The sequence below is a fragment of the Tiliqua scincoides genome, chromosome 2 (genome assembly GCF_035046505.1).
Source record: "Tiliqua scincoides isolate rTilSci1 chromosome 2, rTilSci1.hap2, whole genome shotgun sequence".
NCBI classification, from domain to species: domain Eukaryota; kingdom Metazoa; phylum Chordata; class Lepidosauria; order Squamata; family Scincidae; genus Tiliqua; species Tiliqua scincoides.
Genome location: NC_089822.1, coordinates 130,242,618 through 130,263,486, shown reverse-complemented (window position 1 = coordinate 130,263,486; position 20,869 = coordinate 130,242,618). Strand labels below are relative to the sequence as shown.

The 20,869-nt window shown below is 42.7% G+C and overlaps 1 protein-coding gene across 1 annotated transcript; it reads right to left on the bottom strand.

The window, feature by feature from the left end:
- Window positions 1-111: 111 nt before the first annotated feature.
- On the bottom strand, window positions 112-19,421 carry TSPAN31 (tetraspanin 31). Its single transcript, XM_066612515.1, has 6 exons — window positions 19,325-19,421; window positions 11,172-11,339; window positions 6,507-6,587; window positions 5,518-5,658; window positions 4,292-4,402; window positions 112-2,992 (listed from the first exon to the last, which is right to left on the bottom strand). Exons 1-6 carry the CDS (start codon window positions 19,385-19,387, stop codon window positions 2,918-2,920), a joined length of 639 nt encoding a protein of 212 aa, XP_066468612.1. The 5' UTR covers window positions 19,388-19,421; the 3' UTR covers window positions 112-2,917.
- Window positions 19,422-20,869: the final 1,448 nt, after the last annotated feature.

Here is a 20,869-nt window from a genome sequence, read left to right as displayed (position 1 = left end):
GTGGAGTGGGATTTTGTACCACAATGCAGACTGAGAACGCATGCATGCACACACAAACTCCCTCCACTCCTGCATTCTCCCCTTCCTGTAGGTGAATACCAGAGGCTAGGGTGTGACAAATGTATTTATTCAAATAGCTGGTAACAAGGTCAATCTACAATGGCAGCAGTCCAGGTATTCATGATGGTGGAAGTATACAGGTCTCCACAGTCATCTGATGAGCTTAACTTCCAGCATCAAATTATGTTCACTGTGCTGGCTCAATTCAGTGAAGTTCCTTTATTGTTCCATCTACACACCATCAAGTACAGGGCAAAGATAGTCTCTAGCAAATGTGCAGCATTGAAAGAAGTCCACCCAAGGATGCAGTCACAGAGCTGCAGCCTCTTCTGAAGCTAAATCTGTCTAGCCTTTCCCCAAAGTGAATAGGGAAAGGGGACCCTTGTAATACTATCTGGCTGTAAAATGCAGTAATCTTTACCTGCCCATCTGTGTAAAGTGCATGTCAACTTGCTCCTGTCCGCCCTTCCGGGAATGCAACTCAGCAAAGTTATGTGTCAGAATTCTTTCCTTCCACCAGTGCACTTCAGCTGGAGCCTAAGTGTGTGGTGAAGCAGTAACTCTTGATTAAGAGAAAAAAAAACCCTCCCTACTGTTTTGGGAAGGCAGCACTTAGCATTATGGCTTATCCTTACTTTTTAATACTGAGTAGCCCCTGTGGTGCCACTCAAGCCATTAACTAGCTGGATAAGGTCATTATCTGCCATAGCTCGCTCCCTTAGTTGCTGAGCAGCAGAATGCCCCTAACTCAACTATTTCTGCAGAAGCTGCTGCTAACTTCATTCCAGTTGCCCCATACCTAGGAGCTTGTTTACAGAAGCTACCACTGCCCCCATCAGGCTACCCTAAGGATCAATTTTCCTTTTCCCTTCCCCAACAAACAAGCAGCATGCTACATGGAATTGCCACAAGGGTGCAGTACAGAAACACTTCCATTGTTCCTTACAATTTTCACCTTAGCTGTTCTTTGGCCTTGCAATGCTTTCACTGTCACACTCTACCAAGTGACAGTGTTCTTTAGGCGCCCATGGGTGCCTACCCTTCTATACTGATGGTTAAGGGAACAGTTTTCTGCTTTTCATCTGTTAGAGAGCCTTGTATTGGAGAATACAAGAATATCATAGACCTAAAGAATTGGTTTGGGGGAGGGGCAAGGAATATTCTTTGCTGCACCTAGAACTGCCTCCATAGAAAGGCAACATCATTGTACAAAATTAAAGAACAGAGGCAGTCCTTTGCAATAACAGATCTTCTGCCCTCTGCTTGAAATTTTGTAGCACTGATCAGCTGTTCTCTTTGCCATTCAGAACTCACTGAAGGCAACTGGTCACAGCTGCCCTTTAAGGCTCTGGAGGTGCTGAGCTGTGCTTGAGCGTTTGCTCTGCCAACATAATCAGCACACACCTCTTGCCCCACTTTGCTCCAGGAGGCCTCCAAGATGGCTGTGCTCCACATACAGGTGTAGGAAGGTACTATATAATGGTAGGCTTTCAAAAGAAGAACTTAGCAAGATGTGAAGCTCTCTAGTGAAGAAAGGTCACCTCACACAGAGACGTGACATAACTTCCTTAAACTAGCCAAGATGGGTCCTTCTGAGGCAAAAAATAGATTATACAGAAAATATATCCCAAAAGCGTTCTTTCCTAAGCTGCCACTCTAGATCGCACAAGATAAAAAACTAGACGAAAGGGTATTTTTGCTTCTATTCTTGGAGGAACTGTGGTTGTGATTTTTCCCAGGGTTCTAGAACTAAAGTTCTTTTTTCCCCCAAATGATAACAGACTGAGTCTGGAGACTGCTGCAGGGGAGGGTTAAGTATTTGATCTAGGGCTTCCCAAAAGAAATTCATTCTTCCTTCCCTCTCCCCCACCCTAAGCCAGCTCTATTCTACAAATTCCCTCATATATCCTCAGGCCACACCAAATGAGTTCAGGCATTTGGACAGGGCATATCTACACTAAGTAAATAATAGTTTTCAAGCCTATTTTCCCACCCAAGGAAGAATAGTGGTGGAACCATAGTGGTGGGGAGCAGAAATTACTTGAGCAGAAATTACTTGATTTTTTTATCATCCACAGATTAGGATTTCTATTGTTCTTTCCATAACAGTTAACCCAGGTTCAAATCAGCTTAAAAATAATTATAAAGTGGATGGGGCCTTAGTTGCATTAAGGGTGATTCTGTTCAGTTGCAGAAAGGTGACCCATACCTATGATTGCAAGTCAGGAATTCAGACAGGTTTCAATTTAGGGGTTTAAAAAACACCCCAGAAAAAAGTGCCCATAGTTTAGCTTGTGGGTGTGGCAATCTTTTCTACTGCACTTGCAAGAAGTGCCATCATAGCACATATGAAATAAAATTTATGTTAAAGGCAGCTTTATGGTAAAAGTATTTTCCCCTTCTCTGCACGCCTAGTGGGGCAGTGCACTGTTCCCTGGCAGGAAGACCCCCTGAGAGGGGGGAAGCTTTTAGGGGATTTTTTTTTTAAACAAAACAAAATCAAAATACAAGCTTTGAAAACACCAGAGTGATTGTAGCTATGAGTAGCAACTAGACAAATGAATTTGCAAGGAGATGCCTATGGCTCACTTCAACTGCTACCTCCCCTTCTGAAACATTTTTTTTTATAAGTACCCCTGTATTGGATCCTATTTGCCATATGCCAAAGGCTTCATCTCAGGGATGCAGATTTGCTGTTTCATCCAATCAGCAGTTTGGCATGATGGCAAAGCCCCGCCTCCATCACAAGCCCTGCAGAAGATTGCTTTGTTCAGGAGTGAAGGAAATGGGTTCTCTTGGATAATGGATGAGCAGCTAATTGAGGTGCATGTGAGAGACAAGGAAAAGGGAGCAACATCTATAAAAAGGCACTGGGGTTGGCTCTGGGGTCTTTCTGGTTTCTGAAGCGCATGGCAAGCCACACTCCAAGGATCTGAAATAAAAACAAAAGTGGGACTTTAGTTATGGAACTTCTGAAAAGATAACATGAAATCATCATATTTGGTGTATGTGGTTCATCATATTTGCTAGTGTGGTTTGCATCAGTATCACAGCCACAGCCGAGTTCTTCAGGAGGAAGGGTACAAACCAAAGTGAAAGGAATATCTAGCTAGGTTTAGGGGTGCCATTTTTTTTTTTTTGGCATAGCTCTTCAAGTAGCAGGTATTCAACAGGTGCAGCTTTCACAATATAGTATACCTTCTTTGCCAGTAAAGTTGGCACCTGATGAAATTCTGCCTCATTGTAAAGGAACAGTTTTAGAAAAACAATGATAACCCTGCCACTGTACAAAGACTGTCCTATCTCAAGATGGAGAGATGAGCTGGATGCCTTGTGGATCTCTCCAAATTCTAATTCTAGGAGTGATCTTAACAGCAATAGCTCTGACCACCAGAAGGATGAAATCAACACTTGATGAGATAGTAGGTGTAACTATGGAATTAAGAATTCATGATTCTGTACACCCCAAAAGAAGCCTAACTATGACTGATGTGTGCTACCATTCTTCAAGACTAAACAAGCCAAATTATACAAAATGAGGCATGTGAAAATTTGCTTAATTTATGCAGGCTGCAGAACTCAATTTATGCCACAGAATTTGAATTGCCTGCATGCTGATTTTTTAAAACATTTTAGCAGGGAATTTATATAGTTCTAATTATACCAAGTTTTGTATTCTCTATATTCTTTTGCCAGTTGCAGCTATATGGCACCGAGACACCCACATTTGTATTTTTCTCAGCACTAAATCAAACTGTTTTAGGTCAATAGTGGGGATAATAGTGTGGTGGGGAAAGGAAGATCTGTTAGTATCAGGCAGGTTATTCTACAATGCTGTTTATTCAGTGGGAAAAGCAGGATATTATAAATCATTTAAATAAACTATGCATGTGAAATAGCTAAAAATGAGTTGACATCAGTCTTTCAGCCCAGAGGAAATTCTAGCCCTTCCCAACCTCTGTGGGACAGTCAGAGAATGGGTCAAGCAGTCTTGTCCCATTCAGTCAGATAGTTTTCAGTCCAGAGCTGCTTCTTTGACTGATCCAGGGTGTTGAAGGAGATTGAGACTGCATGCTTGTCTTGCTGTCCATTCAGCCTGTTTTGCTGCTGATTTTGGTCTTTTCACTTGGATTCTTTCAAATGCATGTTAAGCTTACTGTGTTGTAAACCACTCTCAAATGCTTTGTTAAATGTATATGCAACTTTTCGTCAAACCAACAGGCATGCTTACCTCTGTGAAACTGAAAAAAAGTCCAACTCCACCAAGGATTTTCAAGGCCTCACCCGCATGTTCCATCATCTTGTCACCACAAGCAGGACATGGGGATTCTGATTTGCATTGCTGCAGAGGATGATAAATGCACTGTGTTACTTGCAAATAAAAGATTACAGATCTTAAGCTACCTTCACTTGCAGCAAGTAGCAGTGACCTAAGAAAAAAGGACTCAATTGAGAGTTAAGAGTTTGTCTTGTGAGTGGTGAACTAGGAGCTCTTAAATGTAGAAATCCACATAAGTCTCTGGGATTGCTTGTCTGAAGACAATAGCAGTGTTATCTGATTCTCTTTATATGAAGACAGGCAATATAAAAACAGAGCTCATAGCCAATTCTACAGCTGCATTCTGGTTCCAATCTGTGTGTGTATGTGTAGAATAGAAGACTACTTGGTGACATGGAGGGGGTGCAAATCAGTTATGCGCACAGCCAACATCTGCTTCAAACGCAGAGTTTGGCCTACTGAGGCAGGGTAGATTCAAACTGATTTGAGGCATGCTTTGAAACTGACTTCTGTGCTCTCAAAATGTCACACATATTTTCATGTTAGATAGTGTTATGCTTCCTGCTTAAGTTGGAATGAAATCAGTATAAATGTGTTTGCTATTAGAAAGATGGTTCGGATCATTTTATTTTCGGGCTGTCTATCAAATGGAGGTGTTGAAGTTATTTTTGAGGATATCTAAGGAACAGACAAAAGTACCACTCATAGTCTGTTCAGCATCCTTAAATTCTCTCATTTCTTCTAACGGCAACATACCAGCGTCAAAATAGAAAAAAAGGATAGTGACAGTCATTTCCATTTGATCCCCACAAGCATATTGCTGCAGGCAAATATTTTCAACTAAACTTTAGATGATGACCATACCAATAGTGGGACAGTGAGAATATATGAGGCAGCTTCACGTTCATATTAGAGACTATAACATGGCACTAAGAGTGCTCAAGCTCTTGTTGATCACTTCGAACACATCAGTCACAGCATGTACAGACTAACTAATATTGTATATTCATGGAGATTTCTATCCTCCACTTATTCCTGTTTTCACCATGCTTTGTAGATCAGTCACCAAGATTTCAAAGTGGCTCTCAGCGGAGATAGCTAACTGAGGGCCCAATCCTATCCAACTTTGGTTGCCTTCAATTTGAAAGAACCAAAATGTACTAGGAGTGCACACTTACTGTGGGGCACGATGCTGTGTCATTCTTGAACATGGCTGCGTCAATGGTGTTGTTGAACAGCCCGCAGCAGTTTAAGTTTTTTTCCAAAGATGTCCTGGTGTGATAGTCCATTATTTTCCAGGTACTGTTCAAGAGACTTTCCTAGGAGAGAAAGAGAAGAGCTCTGTAAGCAAGACCACTGAAGCTAAAATTTGAGATACAAGCCCCTTATAAACAGGCCTAAATAACCAAGGAAGGTAAATTTTTCCCTGCTGTTAATCAAAACTTGCCTCACAGCAGGTGGCAGGGAAGTGGATTGGAAGTGTCTTGGTGCAACAACAGCTAGGCTATACCTGCCACAGAACAGGACATGGTGGGACCCAACAACTGAGAGCAAAAATGCACTCAAAAGTATAACAGAACAACTGGGAAAGGTTGATGGATGTCCAACCTACCCTTCCTTCCAGCATCCGTTTTCAAGCAATAGGGGAAGTTTACTGGAGTGTGTCATAGCTGGATGGGAATGTAATTGAGGGTATGCAACTGAGTTAAAGGTATGCAACTGAGTTAAATCTGAAACTGTGAGCAAATGGAAAAAATATACAGTTTTACTTGAGATAGTAAGTATTGCTCTCCACTGCTGAACAGAGACAATGTGCATATTTATCCTTTGGCTATGGTCTTGTAAGCCACAGTGTTCGTGTTCCTTCTGCAGCCAAACACCACACTCTGGCTTCCATATAGTGCCATTTGAATCAGGGGCCTTTCTAACTTAAGAGATGCAGTTGCTATGTGGGGGGGGGGAGCACAAACCCCACCTTTGTTTTTGTGCATCTGGCAAGATGTCTCCTAGTACAATCTGCCTTTCTTCAATCAGTGCAATACAAGCAACTATGAGCGCCTCATTCTGCAGTGAACATATAATGGCTTGAGGTGTAGGTCCCTAGTCTACATATCTCTACAAATTCCCTCAAAACCTGAATAGAATTACAGCAGGAAGCTGCTCTTACCTGTTTATTTCTGCTGAGTCCTAGACATGAACAGGAGACTCCAAACTGGAAAATAAAGACTAGCCCTAGAATGATCATGTACTGAAAAGAAAGTGCCATTAAGGAAAGGCTCAGCAAAGGAGACGGAGGCTACCAGTGAAGAGTCAATAAGCAGAGCTACAGATAAAACCATTAATTTCCACCAGTTATTACAACAGAAATGCATTAATTTGTTTTGCGACTTTTAGGCTGTATCTGATTTTAAGGGACAAGAATGAAACAACTACCCTTCTCTTAGAAGTCTGTTTTGTGTATGATTAAAGTGTAATTTTTTAAAAATTCTATTTTTAAAATGTACTGTTGGTTCCTAGGCTACCATGAAGGGCCCTGCATTCCTCCTTGGGTCACTAGTCAGCAGTGTTTTTAGTTATTCATTTCATTTATCATATTTCTATGCAGGGATATCCAGATTAGAACAACAGCAGAGACAAAGGATGAAAGACCAATGCTTTGTCCCATTTTGGACACAACCTCCTGATTTTAGAAATGGGCTATGTCAGATGCAAGGGAGACACCAGGATGCAGGTCTCTTGTTGCCTTGTGTGCTCCCTGGGGCATTTGGTGGGCCGCTGTGAGATACAGGAAGCTGGACTAGATAAGCCTATGGCCTGATCCAGTGGGGCTGTTCTTATTCTTAGGATTATTTTAAAAAATTTATACAGGTTTCTTCTGCAATTCCATTCAGCAATCTAAGAATGCAACACCCTCAAGAAGAGGCCACTCCTAGCACCATGAGAAATAATGTGGACCTCACTTGGGCCACTGACTCAGACCAGCCCCTGCTTCCTCACAATCTTTCACAAAGCATGTCTCAGAAGCTGTGGTCTGAACACAGATGCCAACAGATTTCCAGGCCTCAAAAGAATCCAAGATGCTGAGATGCTCAGAGGGACTCTTTGACTCATTTCCATTAAAAAGGCAAAACTCAAAGCCCATTTCTGAGAAACAGCTGCCTTGAGGCAGAAAAACAAATGCAGCTCCTATATTCAGCTTCTCTTTTATTTGGGCCTTTCTCTGAATAAGAGCTGCAGCAATACTTAGGGACAAAGCACATGTTACATTAACTGAATACGTTAGCCAGGTTTTAAATATCTTATTTTAAAACAACCACACTGTCCCCCAAAAGGGAAAAAACAGGGTGATGGAACAGTAGGGAGATTTTACCACTGTCTTGTATTTATTTTAATTATAAAAATGCTTTGTTTAATAATTCAAATAGCATGCAGGGATATCAGTGTGATCCAGATTAGAACCACAGCAGAGACAAAGGATAAAAGACCAGTGCTTTGTCCCATTTTGGACACCCAGGATTATTTTTAAATATATATACAAGTTGAATCTCATTAGTTAGTCCAGTGGATGGCAAATCAGCATTAAAGCAAATCCATTTAAAAAACAATGTCCCTTTGCTAGGTGATTTAAGAACAGCCTTGCTGACCTTTGTGATGTAGGACAGAGTCATTAAGCAGACTATCAGTCTCTCTCCACTCCAGAGACCCCTCTCTTCACCCAGAGCAAAGTGATTATCTTTCTTTCACATGCTCAGGGGGAAGAGAGGGGTTGCTTGCCTCTGAGTGAAGCCTCTGAGTGAAGCCTTGCCTTGCTCTCTCCAGAGCCTTGCTCTGAGTGAAGCTTTGCTTGCCTCTGAGTGAAGTTCTAAGTGCCTGGAAAGAGTGATGGATTGTCAGCCAGCTGCCCTCTTGCAGTAACTCTTGCAGGCTATTGTTAAATGGCTTTTCCTTTAATTTAAAAGGCCCTCATCTCATCACATTGAGATAGAAAAATCCATGGATTTTTCCACAGGTGAAAAATCCATGGATAATTAGGTTATACCCGTAATCACTTGCATGATTGTCTCTCTACAACAGTAAGAAAGGCAGTTATTTAAACTGTGATTTTGAAGGGATGCATTTTTCCCCTTCTCCAGAGATCAGCACATCAGCCTTCTCTTTTGCAGTGGCCATTTGTGTTGAGTCAAATCCGTATATATCAAGGTTGGGCTTATATTTTTAAAAAACCCAGGCGGGCACAGGCATTTAATCAGCAGTCAACAATGTGGTTGCCATGGTGACCAGAACTGGGAAGCAGCCTACAACCTGGAGATGCAATGGTATTTTTGTCTTTTGTTTTAAACCAGTATATTTTTCCTACTAGCGCCACTGAAGTTTGCTTGCCCAGCTTCTTCTGTGTCACTTGTCCTGCCCTGCTCTTATTGATTGACTGAGCTGGAGCAGAGTGCAGGGGGGAGTGTATCCAGATTCAGTTATTCACTGTTCAGTTCCATGGGACCCCTACCCCCCCAAGCGCACCTCCTCGAGAGGCAAGGGGAGCAGAGCCTCCAGAGTGTCTGCTGAACGTAGCAGACATCACAGATGTCTGTCCACGGCCTCTGCTGGACTCGGACTGAGCCCAGCAGCTCAAAATACATTGTTTTTTTTGACAGACATCCACGGCCTCTGCTAAGTTCAGTGGACCTGAAGGCTACGGGAGCAAAATTCCCCTTGGCTCCAGAGGGTGGGGGGGCAGGCATTTCTGTGGGTTCAGATAACCACAGGTGGTTCCAGAACAGAACTCCCACAGATACAGGAACACGCCTGTACAGCATTTAAAGACCTCTCCTTTTAACCTGTTTAATTTCCATGCAGGTCTTCAAGCTGTTTTCCTTGGGGTACTCCTAGCTGGTCCTCTTTCTCTCCCCCACTTTCTGCTAGAAAGGAAACACAACAAAACACAGCACTTTCACCACTCTTGTCCCCCTTAGATTGCAAGTTGGGGGGGGGGGAGGAGACCCTAAGAAACTGATATCCAGGTAAGGAAGTCAGTACAAAAAAAGGGTTGGACTTCTTTTGTACAGGAAATGCCTGTCAACATCAGGGAAAGGGGGAGGGAATCCAAATGAAACAGCTGGAGAAAAAGGAGGCTTGTACAAATACCTGAAGTTAGTATCATGTCTTGTATAGGGAAAGATGGTGTTCACTCATTTTTTAAACCCTGGTGTTGCAAACAGAACTTTCTCCTGCACTGCACTCTTAAGCAAATGAAGCCCTGTGTGGGAGGGGTGCACAGGTGAAGAACCTGCCCATGGCAACAGAATCTGAAAGAAGGGGGTGGTGGCATTCTGATTATGGGAGTTGCTAGATAGGAGCTTTGAAAAAAACAGAACTGCAGGCAGTCTCTATTCTCTGGGTATGGTAAACGTTTAGGGAGGGAGGGCACTATTTCATTTTTGGAACAGTGACATAGGGACTCAGACATATGGAGGAACAACCCCATCGGCACATCTTTTTAATTCTTATAAATCATATAATTGTTCTCCAGTAAAGTTGTCCAGTTAATATGGAAAAGTAACATTCCTTCCATAACTGAGCACAAAGCAGGCCACACAGCTTCTCAACAGCTGCTGTGCACCTGCACCCTCTAAGCACTATACCACATGGGTTTATCTGTTCTATACTTGCGCTAAAGATGTAGTATTTACAGAGCAGCATTTGATACTGCAACAGCCTCTGCCTGGACTCAACTTCCTGCAGCACTTCCCCTTATCATGTTATTTTGGTTCTTCACATGTGAAGCGGCCCTGAGCTCATCAAGCCCCTTTCATTTCCCACATCTGTCTCTTGACTGGAATGACTCTGATGGGAACTGGGTTATGCCATGGGTTATGCCCAGGGCACAGTCAGACACTATTCAAGAGATGGGGATGCAAATGAAAAAGATACCCCAGTTCTGTCCATCCTCCTTGCAATATCTAATGTCACACAGTCTTTCACAATGTCTAGATCCACTTTAGTGACAAGTCATGCAAGCCCATGCCTTTGATACTCAGGTTATATACACAGTGGGACAGAATACACTTCTTTATTGCCCACAGTTATGAAGCCCATTGGATGATCCTGGGCAGGTTGGCATCTCTTAGAATCTACTTCACTGGGATGCTGTGAGGCAAGATCACCAATAGGAGCCTTCTGGAGAAAAGGCAAGATTCAAAAGTAACAGATGTAAATGATTAGAACTTAGGCAGCAATGCTATACAACTTTCTAGGGAGTGATGAGATTTACTCTCTCTTACATATGTGTAGGATTGCTGCCTTAGAATCAGAAGTAGATGGCAATCACATTCTAGCTTCCTTTGCTCCAAGACAGTACCTTCAACCAATTCCCCCTCCTTCCTGCGCTAACATGTTAATTCACCTAATTAACAGGATGCCACAAGCAGTGCCTGAGCCTGCAAAGCAGATCCTGAATTGAAAGCCAACCCCAACTGCCAGCCTCAATGAAAGGGAACACACACCATCTCATTTTGGCAGCCTCTGATGCCCCAAGGAGGAAAGATGGAGAAAAAACAATAAAAAAAACCTACACACAGCTTAAACAAACATGCCTGCTTCTCTCTGCCCGGTCCTGCTACAAAATCATGGGCCCCAAATGAAGTACCAGAATAAAATTACAACTCTACCTTAATTAGTCGAGTTCATTGCTCTTGCAATGGATGCTATGCCACAATTCAGTTGGGCATGTCAAGTTTCACTGCTTGCCAACAAAAAGATAATTGAATACAAGTGTATCCATGGCAAAGCTCAAGACATGTGCCACAAACCCTGCCTTGCCAACCATGCAGAAGGATACAAAGAAGAGCATGACTTGATGATGGTTGATAGCACCGATGAGCCCCACGATGGCGATGAGAAGCAGGAAGAACCCCACAGCAATGACCCCTCCGATGATGTGGAGGCTGTCGACAATGCCAAAGCCTTTACCCCAGGCAGCCACGGCAATCAGGAGCAGCCCGACCAGCTGGAAAGCAAGAAGGATTCAGGGGTGAGGTGGGAGAATGGGAGAGTCAGAAGCATAAGAGAAAAAACGGCAAGCTGCCCAATCCTAACCAACTTTCCAGTGCCAATGCAGCCCTGAGGTAAGGGAACAAGCTTTCCCTTACCTTGAGGAGGCCTCTGTGAGTGCTCCCTACAACTGAATGCAGTGCATGCCCCATTGGCATCGCTGCGTCAGCACTGAAAATTTGGTTAGGATTGGGCAGTTAGTATGTTAATACACAGCCCCAAACCTGGTATGTTGTAAAGAGGTTTGTCTTCATTTCAGTGGCAGTACAAGCGTATACTTTGATCCATAAACAGGCATATATCGAATTTAAACCAGTGTAATTTCACTCGAGTCAACAGTCTGCTTAAAATCATAACCTTTCAACTCTGCTGGTAGGTGGATCAGGCTTCCTATCATTTAGGACCTGATTTTATTTATGGTGATAAGTGCTTTCCCTGCAATGTACAAGGGGCTTTGGAGGAAGTCAGATCAAAAAAGACAACTGACATGACAAAAAAGGCATTTTTAATGGATTTGTAAACAAAGGGAAGCAAATTCCCCACACTAAATTAGGAAATCACACCACTGCCACTTTATGAACTCAATAAGATTTTCCTCCTCTCTCAAAAGCAACAGAACTTTCTGAGCCTATTCACTGCAAACTTTTAAAGATGCATTAGCAAGACCAGACTTCTAGTTGTTACATCTGTTTTAACTTACAGCTATTCCCCTTACACTAAACAGTTCATTCACATTTCTTGGTTCTGTTCTGAGATTCGTCTTCATATTCAGAACACACAGAGCTACTGTTAGTTACAATTTCAACACCATAATTTTAGAAGATCAAAGGTTCTCTGTATTTAAAGACACCAGTCTCCATTTCCACCTTCCTGCTGGGTGTATCTCCTTACACATTTGATATGTGAGTGGATGTTTCAAGCGCAAACCAATATTGTTTGCTATATACCCAGATCTTTTAGGTGACAGTGGTAAGATACCACAAGTTTGTCCCTTCACTGCAAGTTCAGTCTTGTGGCATACCTACTTTTAAACATATTTTTATGCATTTACATTAAATGCAGTCCCATGAGCAAGAACATTTGAAAATTCAGATGATCAAACACATAACAGGATAGCTGAGAATCAGCATTTTATACCTAATTCTAATTAGCCGTTAGAGATCTTATTTAGCTTTGTTTTTAAGTACTGCATGTTCCTAGCTTTCTTGATTGTATGAATAACTATGAACAGGTCAACAGCAGAACAACATTTTACATAGCAGATGCAGACAGAAGTGGAGTCAATGGTCAGTCAGGTCAGCAAATGCAGTGATGTTAAGCCTATGATTTTCAATTTTTTTCATATCACGACACACTGACAAGGCATTAAAATTTTCAGGGCACACCACCCGTTTTTTGACAATTAACAAGGCACACTGCATTGCCCGTGGGGGGCTCACATCTCCAATGGCCATACTAATAAATTATCCTCCCCCAAACTCCCATGGTTCACTTGCAGACCATTTGCGGCACACCAGTGTGACATTGCACCTTGTCTGAAAATTGCTGGCTTAAGTACTAGCTGAGGTCCTATCTGGCTGGACTGCCCTCTAAACCCACATAAAACTGGGGCGGAGAGGTTGCTTACAGCATAATGCTATACATGTCTACTCAGAAGTAATTTTCATTGTATTTGATGGGTCTTACTCATAGGAAAGTATGTATAAGACTGTAGCCCTAATCCTTTCTTCCCCTACAAACCTTTACCCTGGCCATTGTTCCCCAGCCATGTTTTAACACCAGCAATAAGCCCAATAAGCAATAAGGAGAGCTGTGGGGCAAAATCAGAAGGGGGGAGCAGGGATAGGCATTCCACCAACCGTTTGTCCCTGTGAACACCCTCCTTCCTGGAAACCAACTCTGCTGGCTAGCAGAGGAATAGGGAGCAAGTTCGCCCCTATTCCAATGACAACCCTCAAGTGTAGCACTTTTAGATTGCGAGCCAGTGGATGGGTTCTGTTGAATTCCAGCCATTGTAAACCATTTCATATTTGAGGCACTTTATAAATGGATAATATACTGTATTTGCTGCTCAGAAGGATCACAGAATTGAGGGTTCAATCGTTACCCTTCTTCTGGTTGGCTCAGTCATTCAGAATCAAGCCAGCTGCTCCCTGCATAGCCCCACCGCTTCACTGTCATAACTTTTCTGAATTTTCTTTCTTGGTCACACAGAAATATGATAGACTGCTGGAAGCTGGCTTTACTTAATGGATAGATCACATGACGCAATTAAATATGGTAATGATGACTCTCCTTTGACACCTGCAGAGCCCTTCCTTGTTATGAGGAAGGTGGGAATGCATATCTCAAGAAGTAATTTTTATTTCTTTCTGCAAATTGTTTTTCTGTTGGAGCACTTTGGGTCTACAATTTAGGGCGCATAAAGATTAGCACAATCTCAGGGGTAGGCCAGCTGAAAAGGCGCACTTGCCATATTTCTGACACATGTACAGTACTATGTTGCTTAAACTGGGCTTGGGGGAATTTGTTTACCTGCTGTGGAGCAGAAGCTAGACTTGCATCCCTTGTGTTTATCATGAAGTTGCCCTCCCCAGCAGGGTTGTGCTCAGTGCTGATTGGCTCACCCTTTTGTCAGTCAGAAACCACATCTGTTTCCCCCCCAAGCAATTTTCAAAAAATGAGACTAAGCAGATGAACATGCAAGATGGGGAAGGAATAACAATCAACATTCAATTCAGACAGTTAATATATGTATAGGTGTGAAGGCACAAGCGGGGCATAGAGCTCACCCTGCATCAAAAGGCCATGGAACATTCTATTCCAGCACTAGCTACTGACGCAACAAGCTCATCTAGTGGCCAAATAACTTTACAAGGGAGAAAAGCTTGATGTATTACTATTAACCAGCCTGCAAACATATCTGCCTACACAACACAGGAAGCTGCATTCTGCTGAGTCAGATCACTGGGCCATCTAGTTTGGTAGTATCAACACTGACTGGCAGTGACTTATCAGCGTTTCAGAATGGTATTTCCCAGTCCTGTCTGGAGATGCTAGGGTTTGAAAAGGCCTTTCAGCATGCAAAACAGGTGCTTCATCACTGAACTACAGCTGCCTCTCTAAAATGCTCAAGAATCCACAGAACTTCTGGTAGATGGGTGATGGAAAATTATTTGCCACAGTGTGTTTATCTTCACCCTTCATCATACTTATCATCCACCCCACCACCAAGCCAATGTCCTGGGAGTCCAATCTTCTTGCAACACATGGCAGGTGGTGCAACTAAAATGGGTCATTCATAAAGCTGGTTCTGAATCTCCTAAAAATTCAAAGATTTGAAGAAACCTGGAATGAACCTGGAGGGGCTGCTTGCTAGCTTCCAGTTTACATGCCACGAGCCCCTTACCATCAATATTCCATGAAACATACTCCCTTTTACCGAATATAACTTCCCTGTTACAGAATACCTTCTCACACTGTAAGTACAACAGAGCAATAAAAAGGGCAACAAACACCCCTTAAGTGATCCTAAATCCTAAATACCCAAGACAATTCATTTAGGCAGCCTTACACTGGCCATGGACTGTGTTCATTGTTTTACACTATTCAAAGCTGCTCCAAGCCGATGGAATATCAAGTGAGACAGAGGCAGGCAAGCTGTCGCACATCATTTTGAAGTATGTCATTGTTCTGAAACTAAATAGTTCAGCAAGTTCACTTCCTACACATATCCTTACTTGCAGAATAGGCCAGGAGATCCCCTGCTTCCTCATTCTGTTGGCAGTTCTAACCCTCCCATGTGTTCCTTGCTAACTGAGCCAGTTAGCAAGAAGAGACACCTTTCAAAGTGGTGTCATCTTATATTTAGCAAGGAGAAAGCAACTGTCCCTTTTCACCCTAGCATGGCATCTTTTCAAGAGGCTTGTTGGCATCTCTTCTGTATTTTTTTAAGATTGTGAGCCTTCTGGGGACAGGGAAACATTCACTGATTTATTTTACAACGTAAACTGCTTTGTAAACTACTCCTGTTGAAAAACAGCGTATAAATGTCCGTATTCTGAACAATAATAAAGTCAAGAACGACTTTGCTTCTTGAGCTACAATCAGTTCACCCTTTTAGCACACTCAGTAGTCTGAGGTTGGAAGAGAAGCTTCTAAAGAACCACCTGCAACAGCAGTTGGAGCAGCTTCCCCAGCTGCCAGCACTGGCCCTCTTTGTCTCATAGGTGTAAACAAGTGTGTGCAGAAGTGTGACTTGTACACACTCCCTCAAACATCTCCCAGTCAGGAAAAGGCTGACTGGAGTTAGGGACAAGATTTACCCCCTTCTCAAACACAGAAGCATGGGCAATGTTTTGCTTTCAATTGTAGCGTTATTATTTTATCCCACAAGTATAACCGAGAATAACTCACATTTATGAGAAAAGTAAATTAAATCCTTTGCTTGGGTGCCATCTGTTCTCCTTTCTGGTGAAGGTAGATCTGGCCAGTGTAACACATGTCTTGCAGCCCATTCCTATGCATGTCTACTCAGAGGTAGACTGTGTTCAATGGTGTTTGCTTCCAGGAAAGCATATACAGCAGTATTTCTCAAACTGTGGACCAGGACCCACTAGGTGGGTCAAGAGCCAATTTCAGGTGGGTCCTCATTCATTTCAATATTTTATTTTTAAAATATTAGATTTGATGCTACCCTGGTATGTGACTGCATTTGGGGACATGTTACAGATCTGTGCTTTTAACAGGCTACTATGTATATGTTTTTAACAATGAGAGTAAATGGGACTTACTCCTGGAGAAGTGTGGGTAAGATTACAGCCTAGGATTGTTAAAAATTTTCCTGCTTGATGATGTCACTTCTGATCATGACATCACTTCTGATGGGTTCATGACATCACTTCTGGTGGGTTCTCATTCTAAAAAGTGGGTCCCGTTGCTAAATATTTGAGAACCACTGATATTACAAGATTGTAATGTTAGCTGCTTCTTGACTGAATTACTCAAATGTACTCTACAGGAGATTACCCTTGAAAAGCATTGAGAAGCTACAGTTGGTGCGCAGTACAACAGCAAAAGTCTTGTTTGGGACTTGTGACTGGGCTTCCATGGATAAATTGAAGCCCAACCAAACATACTCTGAACACAAACACATCTAGAGATCTCATGCACACCCCTTCTTTGGGCTAAAATGCAAATTGAGTCCTTTTCCAGAGGAGACTGGCTGATGGTATGCTTCTTTGTGCAAAAATTATACCCCACATTTCCATCCATTAAGATAGACAATGCAGGCTGTCACTGCTTGCCTGGTACATTCTTGAGTCACAGGTAGCTCAATTATAAACATCTTTGTATGACCAGAAAACAAGGAATTCTAATAGAATGTGTGAGAGCCTGACCTTCTGCTATTTTTAGTACCTCCATGCTGTGCTGGATGAAAATATAACTCAGTCTTCCTTCCCATTCAGACAGTGCCATCAGGCACTTCTTTTCAACCAGCAGTTTGACATAAGCCTCGTCATCTGTCCTCAGAATTTTAGTCCCTTTTAGAAACACTGAGGCATATCGGTATTGGCATAGCTATAGTTAGGAAGAGTACATTGTACATTTATATAGTTGAGAAGCAACCAGACACCAATATTTGAATCTCTTAGTTATTATTTTCTACAAGCTATCTAAGTGGCTACTTTGCAGTGCTCAAAAAACAAAAATGAGGGGCATTTAAAATAAAAGTTGAGACTGCTCTGCATGCAGAAGACCCCAGGTTCAATCCCTGGCATCTCCAGGTATGGTTAAAAAAAAATCCTGCCTGACACCCCAGAGAGATGCTGCCAGTCACTTTCAATAATACTGAGCTAGATGGACTGATTGTCCAACTCTGTAAAAGGCAGGTTCCTATGATTTCTGCATAGGACAAAGGAAGTGAACATAAGTAGTGCTCTTTGGGCATTGTGTTTGCCTAGTGAACGTGGAATTGGGTCATCCGGTTATCAAATCAAGCCCATTGTTGTCTTTTCATGCTTTTTATTCTACTTTTGTCATTCACTGTACAGATGAATGACATTTGTCATTCACTGTACAGATCTGAGATTCTGTACTTTTTCCTACCCCAGATTACAGCACTGTACACAAATCTCTCACAGTAACACATACCCATCCTCTTATTCATTATCTGAGCCTATAATGTGCTCCTTGTCAGGGGAATGGTTTTTATTTAAGTCAGACCAATTGCTCATCAAGTAGCTGTCTACACTCAATACATCATTCTACTGTATACTTGCTGCCACTGTTTACATGCACATACTTCCTGCTCTGCTGTTAAGGCAGTCTTTTATATCACAAGCTATTACTTGAACTCAAAAGCTTCAGAAGATCAAGGTTTTCTGGCAGATTAGCTGGGCCATACTCAAGCTGAAGATACATGTTGCTGTAATTTAGTAGCCAGTTCTGATGAGGCCCAGTGCCATAAGCAAAAAACTGGGTCAACTAGTCAGCAAGACTATTATCTCAGTATCCAGCAGGCAGAAGACGACTTTGGAGTCAGAGATGGTCTTCAAAGTGATACTCAAAACTAAGGAGGCCCACAAGGTTTTTAAGAAGTACAGTATGGAGGGAAAAATTGTGGCCCATTCTGTGGAAAAGACAGCAATGCTGATAATGCAACACACAGCCCCTAACAAGACATGTTATCATCCTGTTGGGTACCTGGCCACCTCTGAAAGTGGCCCACATAATTCTGGTCTGCTGCAAGCTCCCCTTCCTGTGCTAACCCGACAATATACTTATTGTCACGATAGATATATCTTGACTGAGGACCCCATCCTATCTAACTTTCCAGCACTGATGCAGCCCAGACGTAAGGAAACAAATGTTCCCATACCTCGAGGAGGCCTCTGTGACTGCCTCCCCACTACAAGATGCAGTACATGTCCCATTAGAATGGCTGCAGCGGCATTGGAAAACTGGATAGGATTGGGCCCTGAGACAGCACTCTGAGGCACACACAGGGTGACCAGATGTCATAACAACAAAAGGGGACAAGTCACCCCAAAATGTAGGATATCCAAGAAAAATGTAGGACCACAAAATAAAAGCTAAAAACACTCATCTATATTGATTCTATATTGATCAATATATAGATTTATTTGATCAATATAGAATTTGATCAATATATAGATTTATTTATTATATATTGTATTATTGATCTCATGTGCCTCATTTAAAATTATTTATTATTGAATTTAAAACTATATTACATATAATTTATTAATTACAAGAGGGGATGCGTTGCCTGCTCACAGGGAAGAGCAGGGCATTTAAGTTCTTTTCCAGGACATGGGGCTCAAAAATAGGACATGTCCTGGAAAAAGAGGACCTCTGGTCACCCTGGGCACACACTGGGACGGCGCACATAAGACGGCACCCTTGAATTTAGCACCCTTCATTTTCCCCAGGTCAACCTCCATCTTTCTTGCTCCTGAAAGAGCACCCCTTTCTAAGGCTCCCACAGCCCCATCTCTGCCCTCCCCCCCCCATGGCACCCCAGAAAAGCAAGGTAAAGATGGAGTTACACAGGCAGCCCTTCCACAGCCTCCCTCTTCCCCACCCACCCACCCTTGCAAAGTCAATACTCCCCCCCCCAACCCACTGTGCTCTGCCTCACCTATTGCCCTACAAGACAAAAGTGAGGTCACCCCCATTGCCTCACTGTGCCAAGCCCCACCCCACAGCTGTGTGCACAGGGGATGCCCACAAAGGGACTGCCCCTGCCTCCGCCCACCCAGACAGCCCTGCCTGGGCTCCCCCTCCTGCTCCTGCCCCTGCGCCCCCCACCGACCCCCCACTGGAAGCCCACCTGCCTGGCGCCCCCACCCCTTGCCAGCCACACTCAGGGTGGCAGGAAGCCAGGAGGGGAGCCTGGCTGCTGTCAGCCACACTCACCATATATACGACGTTGAGGGCGCACAGCGCATTACGGGAGCAGGCGAAGCCCCCGCACACCATCTTCCCAGGCAGGAGCGGCCAAGCCCCCCTTTCCCTCCCCTGCAGCACAAAACAATCTCCCCCTCCCCCCAAGGGGAAAGCAGCAGCCGCCCGTCCTGCCCCTTTAAATCCCAGCCTGCCGCCGCGCCTGCGCAGTACCGCCGCCTACACCGGCTCGGTGCGTGCTCCTTGCAGGACGCCTACTCTCTTTTCTGCGCATGTGCACACGACTCAAGGAGTTGCCCTAGCTAGCCCATCCCGATATTGGAGGGCGGGGACAGATGAGAGATGGCCCAAAGAGGTAGCAAAACTAGTATACAGCCTTAACTTCCGGTTCTGACTAGAACACTCCATGTGAGGGGCAAGAGAGGGTGAAAAGACATAGGAATTAATAGATACAGTGTAGCAGCCCAATCCTATTCACACTTTCCTGGAAGTAGACTCTAATAGAGTCTAATTGACTCTAATGGGACTTACTTCTCAGTAGACATGCCTAGGATGTGGCTGTAAGCCAGTGATTCTCAAACTTTTTAGAATGATAATCTCTGGGTACCCACCAGAAGTGATGTAATTAACCTGAAAGTGATGTCATGGCTGGAAGTGACATCATCAAGCAAGGAAGTTTTTAACACTACCCATACAACGAAATCAAATAAAATTAAGTGGGAAAATGGGTCAAATGAATTATGGATATATAGATAATTTTTTTTCTTGAAAATGCATTTTAGAATAATTAATAGACTGTTTAAGATACAATACCTAGTATGTTCTATGATTATGCAGAATAACGAAGAAATGTAAATTTAGAACTCTGTGACTGCCACCTAACTTTCAATATCTGTTTTTATTTTCATTTTTCATTTCATTTTTTTATTTTTCATCATTTTTCTTCTTTTATTTCTAACTTTTTGAGTTTGTATTTGTTAATCTTTGGTATTTTAAAATAAAAATATAACTTAAAAAAAGAAAAAATCAAATAAAATTAAGTAAGTAAATTTAAAGTTTACAAAAAGTATAAGTTTAAAAATTTATTTAAAATAATGAGGAGCCCTTCTAACCCTCTCAGACCCCAAAGGCTGCAATCCTATCCACACTTACCTGGGAGTAAGCCCCATTGACTCTCATTGTTAAAAGCATGTACCTAGTAGCCTGTTAGAAATATAGATCTGCAACCTTTCCCTAAATGCAGTTGTATGCCAGGATGGCATTCTATTAAAAATAAAATGCACATTGAAATGAATGGAGACCTACCTGAAATTGGCTCATGAGCCACCTAGTGGGTCCCAACCCACAGTTTAAGAAACACTGGTGCAAGCATTCAAAATCACACAGAGGTGCTCTTTCTCTGCATGCTTTGAAACAATCATACTTTTGACACAATTTTTTGTAAAGTTATTTGGTCACTAGATGAGTTTGCTGCCCCAGTGGCTAGTGTTGGAATAGAATATGCAATCCTAAGCATGTTCTTACAGAAATAAATAGAATAAATTTCTATTTGTTCTA